Source organism: Leptonotus elevatus, chromosome 4 (assembly GCF_054856555.1).
Source record: "Leptonotus elevatus isolate MCC_2025b chromosome 4, RoL_Lele_1.0, whole genome shotgun sequence".
Classification (NCBI taxonomy): domain Eukaryota; kingdom Metazoa; phylum Chordata; class Actinopteri; order Syngnathiformes; family Syngnathidae; genus Leptonotus; species Leptonotus elevatus.
Window position 1 is genome coordinate 3,731,879 of NC_141242.1, and position 7,864 is coordinate 3,739,742.

Sequence of the window (7,864 nt, forward strand, 5' to 3'; positions counted from 1 at the left end):
AAACCCACAAAATATCCAAGAATATTCTACTAAACGAGTCAATTCAAAACAAAATGGCAGACTTCCTGTCTCTTTTCTCTTTTGGCTTTTTGAGACTGGAATCATTTGCTGAATTTTTGAGTACAGCCAAAAAATAATTATGGTGAATCAAATTCAAGAAGACCAGTCTCCAGAAAAAAATACAAATAAATAAATAAATAATAATTCAAGAAGTCCTTTGCACATCCCAAAAATGATGATGACGCAATCATCATTTAGGTCCTTCTGCATTTTGCTAGCAGAATCGCGCCGTATCAACATCATTGCTGTTTGATTGCAACTGGTGATAATTTAATCACGGTTTAATTTCCGGCATGGGAAATACATGAGCATGCGTCACTGGAACGAAATAGTCCTATTGTTGTTCTCCAATGTCGTGAATGGGTGATGTTTGAATAGATGCCAGGGGTCAAGTGTCGGCTGAATCACACACTGTACATCGTGTTTACCGCCGGCGTCCTTTTTCCGCTCCAGTCGTATAAATTGATACTTGAAGTAGGAAGACTACGGGGTGGCACCTTAGTGGAACAAACCCCTCGATGTGCACAGTGGGAATTGGATTGCAGGCTGAAAAAAATGTTAATCCTGCTCACAGCTGCACCCGCGTCCCGAGTTATTAGGATGATAGCAGTCACTGATTGATCACCGCCGGCGAGCGAGCTGTGTGCTGGAAATGGCGCTCCGAAGAAAAGCAGCAATAAGAGTGCGGTGCCGGATGTAAGCGGATTGCCGGCATTGTTTGGCCTTTGATTTTCGGGTTCTGTGCGGGAGAAGTGTACACACATCATAGCACGCTCCGACTTTTTTCCTGTCGAGTCTTTGGCAGCAATAGCCGAGCATCAAATGCTCCTTTCTGGTATATTTATAGGAATAGCGTCACATGAGAATAGTTTCCATCCATCCATCCATCCATTTTCTGTACCGCTTGTCCTCACAAGGGTCGCGGGGGTTGCTGGAGCCTATCCCAGCTGGCTTCGGGCAGTAGGCGGGGTACACCCTGTACTGGTTGCCAGCCAATCGCAGGGCACACAGAGACGAACAACCACACTCACAATCGCACCTATGGACAATTTGGAGTGTCCAATTCACCTGCCATGCATGTTTTTGGAATGTGGGAGGAAACCGGAGCACCCGGAGAAAACCCACGCAAGCACGGGGAGAACATGCAAACTCCACCCAGGAAGGCCCAAGCCCGGACTTGATCTCACAACCTTTGCACTGGGAGGCGGACGTGCTAACCAGTCAGCCACCGTGCCGCGAGAATAGTTTCCTTTAAAAAAAAAAAATCTATATTTATTGTTGAACATGAATGAAAACTGTAATACGGGTAACTTAATTCTACAGTTCCCCAGATTCCCTAACACCCTTGTCTGCTTGTCCCCCTTCCCCAGGTAACAGCTAAGATGGCGGCTCGGGAAGCGACTGGGCACAGCTTCCTGGTAACTTTCTGGCAGCCCATCCTGATCCTGATGCTGGGCACGGTGCTGTCCGGCTCCACCACCGGCTGCCCGTCCCGCTGCGAGTGCAACGTCCCCGATCGCTCCGTGTTGTGCCACCGCAAGAAGCTCATGACGGTGCCCGAGGGAATCCCCGCCGAAACCCGGCTGCTGGACCTCAGCAAGAACCGCGTGCGAACCATCAACCCCGACGAGTTTGCCAACTTCGCCAACCTGGAGCACCTGGAGCTCAGCGAGAACACCATCTCCACCATCGAACCCGGCGCGTTCAACAACCTTTTCGGCTTGCGGACATTGGGGCTCCGCAGCAACAAGCTAAAGCTGATCCAGCTCGGGGTCTTCACGGGCCTCAGCAATCTCACTCAGCTGGACATAAGTGAGAACAAGATCGTCATCCTGCTGGACTACATGTTCCAGGATTTGTACAACCTCCGCTCTTTGGAGGTGGGCGATAACGACCTGGTTTTTATCTCCCATCGCGCTTTTCACGGCCTGAGCAGCCTCGAGCGCCTGAGTCTTGAGAAGTGCAACCTGTCGTCTGTGCCGACGGAGGCCTTCACCCACCTGCACAGTCTGATCACGCTCCGGCTGCGCCACCTCAACATCAACGCCATCCGGGATTACTCCTTCAAACGGCTCTTTAGGCTGAAGGTGCTGGAGATTGCCAATTGGCCGTATTTGGATACAATGACCCCAAATTGCTTGTACGGATTAAACCTGACCTCTCTGACCGTCGCAAACGCTAACCTGACCACCGTTCCTTACGTCGCCTTACGGCACTTGGTCTACCTGCGCTTTCTTAATCTTTCCCACAACCCGATCCATACCATTGACGGGAATAAGCTCCACGATCTGCTGCGGCTTCAGGAGTTCCACCTTGTCGGCGGGAGACTCGCCATGATTGAACCCTACTCTTTCCGGGGTCTCAACTACCTGAAGATTCTCAACGTTTCCGGGAACTCGCTGACCACTTTGGAGGAGTCCGCCTTCCATTCGGTGGGCAACTTGGAGACCCTGGCCTTGCACGACAACCCCCTGGCCTGCGACTGTCGCATGCTGTGGGTTTTCCGGCGGCGCTGGAGACTCAACTTTAACCGGCAGCAGCCCACCTGCGCCTCCCCTGAGTTTGTCCAAGGCAAAGAGTTCAAGGACTTCCCGGACGTCCTGCAGCCCAACTACTTCACCTGTCGCAAGTCCAGGATCCGGGATCGCAAGCCGCAGCAGCAGTTTGTCGACGAGGGAGCCATCGTTCACTTCGCTTGCGAGGCGGACGGCGACCCGGCTCCGGTCATCATGTGGCTGTCCCCGCAGAAGAAGTTCATCACCGCCAAAACCATCGGAAGGATCTCCATTTTACCGGACGGCACCCTCGAGGTCCGCTACGCTCAGATCCAGGACAACGGAACCTACGTCTGCATAGCGAGCAACGCGGGCGGTAACGACACTTCTCTGGCTCACCTGCACATTCACAGCTATTCCCCCGATTGGCCTTTCCAGCCCAACAAGACTTTTGCGTTCATTTCCAACCAACCCGCAGAAACCGGCGCCAACGACACGCGAGCCAACGTCCCGTTCCCCTTCGATATAAAGACCTTGATCATCGCTACCACGATGGGCTTCATCTCCTTTCTCGGCGTGGTCCTGTTTTGCCTGGTGCTGCTCTTCCTTTGGAGCAGAGGCAAAGGCAACACAAAGCACAACATCGAGATCGAGTACGTGCCGCGCAAATCGGACGCTGGCATGAGCAGCAGCGCGGCGGATGCGCCGCGCAAGTTTAACATGAAAATGATTTAAAGAAGAGGCTGTGCAAGGAATCAAAAAAAAAAAAAAAAAAAAAGAGGGAATGAAAACTTTTCTGAGTACTGGATTCTGGTGTGGCCACATGACATGACTTGAGAACCCAGAAGAGCAGTCGTTGACTTTCGAAAGAAAGCGGGCCCGCCGCAACAAGGCATTAGTGAGATCCACGTGGCTCGTGGGCCGACTTTATTCACGTTAGTCATAAACACTTCATGTTCCTGTGGATCTCGAATGGGAAAAATGTCACCCACCCCAGCTGCCAGAATGCAAGAGCGAGATGGGTTTCGGCCATTGTTGTTTTGTGTCTGTATTTCTTTTCATTTGCAACCCCCCGACCCGGGCAACCTGTCACGTTATAAATGATATTTGTACGGGCTGATCCACCGACGACGCATTTGAAGTTCAAAATCAATGCATTTAATCAGATCCGTGTTTGAAACGTGATTGTTTTGTCCTACTTTTACAGTCTTGACTACAAGCGTCAATGCATCGGCGTCACAAGCATTGATCAGAAATGACCCCCTAAGTAAAGAAAGACGACGTGTTGTTTGGATATTGTTTGGAAAATAAAATTGGTATTCATGCGGAAAGGAAGTTTCCATGGGAAGATTAGATGAGGAAATTTTTCAAATAGCCAACTGGATCTCAACAAACTAATATTTAGATGAATATTGATTATATTTTTGCTTTTTTTTTTTTTTTGCTTTTTTTTTTACTTGTCTGACTTAATTCCCATTTATCAGCATATAACCATATTTCCAACTTTAAATAGTCCCTAGACTGTTAGAACCCTCAAATATCAAAGTTCAACACAAAAAAAGCACAAAACATTCTAGCCAAATTGAGAAATTTGAGATTTATAAAGCAAAAATATAGATGGAAAAAAATATGCTATTGCAAAAAAAAAAGAAAAAAAAAAGCCTTAAAATGTTGTGATGGGACTGTAGCACCCTCTAATATAATATATAATATATATTTCATGGGGGGGGGAAAAGCCTGAAAATGTCAAATAATTTGCACTTAAACGCAAAAATTTAATAAAACCCAATTTTGTAATAATTTCAAGAATGTAATAAATATTGACTAATATTGTAACATTTTTACCGAAAATTACGTTATTAAAAAACTCCAATATTAACCTTCAATTAAATCAGATAGTGTTAAAATTAACTCTGAAACATTTAACACCAAATTTTTTAACACACTTTTTCTGTAAATGTATGGAACACAAAATATAGAACTTTGGACTGAAAATGACGTTGTGTCAAGTTCTACATTATCAGTTTTGACAAAAATAGACCCACCTGAAAATGGAATAAATCCAAAATAATGTAATAACGTATTACATTATCGATAAAAATAATAATAATTGGGGTTTATTAAATTTTTGAAAGTGCAAATTTCATTACATTTTCAGGTGTTATTAAATTTGCAGAAAATTATTAAATTATAGGGTGCTACGTGGGACTAATTCAGCAAAATTTTATTTTTTACTACAAACCACGAGATCATCCAATTAATATTACCATGTAAAAATTGCTCTAAATGTTTAAAAAAGAGAGTGAGAGAGAAATCATATTTTTGTATTGTTTAAAATTTGTGGCATGCACGTCCCTTCTCCACACTTTGGAAGGTTTATGACATTTTATCGGTATTCTTGACAACCTGTCAATTATCGCCACATCAAATTTAAGCTACCGCAGTCGAGAATTTTGGAATGAACCTGAAGGAAGTCCAGCTGCATTATTTGTGTTTGGTATAACTAACTGTGAGGAATAAAAATTGGATTCCATTTTTTTTTTTTTTTGGGTGTAATATTTCATCAAAGCTATGGAATTGACACTTCTTTCCACGTTTCCCCCACGAATGTCACCGTGTCGGTCAGCGGATGTGAAAAGACGCCATCCCCTGTTTGAAATGGTGAGCTTCTTCCAGCCTTATAGTTTCTCAATTGCACACTGTGGACAGCTGGCCTTTGCTAAAGCGCGTGAGGCGAAAGAAGGGGCCGCTTCTCCCATAATGGACCTGAGCGCAGACACAGATGCATTAATGGGGGCTGCGAATACGCGCACGGCGGCAGCGACGCAGATGTTGTGGGCCGTGGATGCAATGTCAAGCAGCTTTGGTGTAATCCCTTTTGCAGAAAGGAGGGGACAAAAAAAGACAAAACAGCCGTGGAAATGGCTCGCGGCTTATGAATGCTGTCTGTGTGTTCAAGGTGTGGCTACTGTACCCAGCATCTTTTGGTCCTGAGTCGACTAGGAATCTGTATGGTTGTTTTTTTTTTTTTTTTAAATTAACCCTTCACCCCACCTTTTTTTTTTTTTTTTTGGGACTCTGGACTTTACTGAAGATGTAGTCCAAGACAACTTTTTATGAGAAAAAAAAAAAGATACTGAAAAAACAAATATATGGAAAAATCATTCAAATTGTTCTGTGCAATAAAGGTAATATGCAGATTTTTTTTTTTTAATTAACAAAATTTTGTTGATGTTATTGTTGACAATATGGTATGTTGTATTAAACAATCTATGGAATTTTTTAAACACACTCTGGTTCTGTCTTTTACTGTCGAGATTTTTTTGATCCGTTTTTTTTTTTAATTCGTGTTCAATCTACAACGGTGCCTTGAGGTAAGCGTTTAATTTGTTCCGTGACCACGCTCACATCTCACATCATCATTCCCCATTGAAATGAATGGAAATGCAATTAATCCGTTCCAGCTCCCCGGAAAAGCAACAAAATTTTATTTTTTGCCGTGATTCCCTCGGGCACTGTCAAAGCGCGCTCATTTGTCATGTGACTTAAAAGTCGACACGCAGAGTGGGAAAGGAGAGAAGCTATTCTTGGGAGAAACATCGTTCACATATTAGATGTGTAGTTACAATTCTAGGTCAGGAACAGGCTGATGGATTCTGCATGAAAATCCACGCACACGCATGCACCTCCGGGTGCTCCCTGGATGCTCGTCGTACAGAACATGCCTATATTTGGAAAACGCTTTCTTCGTCAGAGGTCCAAAGAGACACTTGGATGTCAAACGTTTGCTCATGTAACCATGCGGAGATCAATTGGCAGCATTGGTGGGAATTGCCGAGTAACCTGCGATACAATATTAACATTCATGTCCCTCATATTTCTTTAAAGAAAAAGACAAAAAGCTTTTTCTTTATTTTTACAGGTAAAAGGAATCAAATGGGGGGGGGGGGGGGGGGGTCGTGGATGGATGGAACCCGGAACGTCTATCATCTAAGTATAACAAAAAATGAAATCAAGTTGATTAATTGATTGTTAAAATAATTGTGTTAAAGTCCATCAAACGTTTTGTCACTTTGTCATTATGCAGCAGCCTTGAAAATGTGACTTGAAGGTCATTTGAAGGTCAAATACTATTTTGGCCAACTGCAAGGCATATTCCACCTTTTTTGATCCAAGTTTGGTTCAGGGATGTTTTATATACATTGGGACTCCTGTGAGGCGACTTAACGCAGCTTTGACGCTAAGCACTCGCATCGGCATAGTCAATAATAAACTCACATCCCCGGCGGCCCCGCCCCCAAATACAACCATGCATATGCTTCCTAACGAGGCCACGGAAATGGATGAAAATACATTATGCAGCACGCAAATAAATGTTTCTCGTTGTAAGAATGCTGAGAACCAAAACACTTCCCAAAATTGCACACCATCTGTAAATTTGACAAATCTATCATTTTGATGTGTTTATCCTCTTTTGGCATTTTCTCGCCTGATTTAAACCGTTCCAACTTCAAACTATATAGCTCATGCAGAACGTCTTGGGAAATATTTTCTACATTCACAATATCCCACATTTCAAAAATCCAAAGAGAAAAAATTTGCAAAATTTCACAATAAAATTGCCAATTTTGATGTCATTAACAAATTGACGAAGTATTCCAAGTCAAGCTCGACATGTCAACAATTCAATGAATTCAAAAGCATTTGAGTACAGCTTCGGACTTTCATCATTCATAAGCAATTTCCACACAAATTGCATTCTCTAATCATAAATTGAAATGATTTGCCTGCTTTTTCCACATTTTTGACCGAGTCAAGCCACTCCAACTTCAAATTGTTCCACTCATTCAGGACATCTTAAGAACCAAATGTTTACACTTAGGGGTGTCAAAATGAGTGTGTTGATTTTGAGTTCATTTAAATTTCCTTTAACACAGCACTTTTTTTTTTCAATGCGCGATTAATGGCACTTACTTATTCCATTCATAACGCAGCAGACACGTCCACGTCCAAATTTAGCAGTAATGCATTTAATAATAATGCATATATTGGTGGAGACTGGGGTCAAGCTGTATTTTACTATTTGAAAAAATTTGCAGAATTACACAAGTTACTTCATGAGAAAAGATTAATTAAAGAAAAATGCACTGAGCAATGTCTTACAAATGCAATTATGCCATCTAGTGGCATAAAAATTACCTCAACACAAATCAAAATTTCAAATTTTCCCCGATTTTTGGAATTATTATGAAATTACTGCATCAATGACTAAAAGATGCAGCTATATTTCTATTAAACATTTTTTCCAC

The 7,864-nt window shown here is 43.1% G+C and overlaps 1 protein-coding gene across 3 annotated transcripts in view; it reads left to right on the forward strand.

Annotated features, from left to right (window-relative positions):
* Positions 1 to 5,846, forward strand: part of lingo1a (leucine rich repeat and Ig domain containing 1a) — a 203,762-nt gene extending 197,916 nt beyond the window's left edge. For all 3 annotated transcript variants that reach the window (XM_086074242.1, XM_086074243.1, XM_086074244.1), the window contains one exon: positions 1,431 to 5,846. In XM_086074242.1, the coding sequence (XP_085930368.1) occupies positions 1,443 to 3,290 (1,848 nt within the window). In that variant the 5' untranslated portion in view covers positions 1,431 to 1,442 and the 3' untranslated portion in view covers positions 3,291 to 5,846. The remainder of the gene's footprint in view (positions 1 to 1,430) is intronic.
* The last annotated feature ends 2,018 nt before the right edge of the window (positions 5,847 to 7,864 follow it).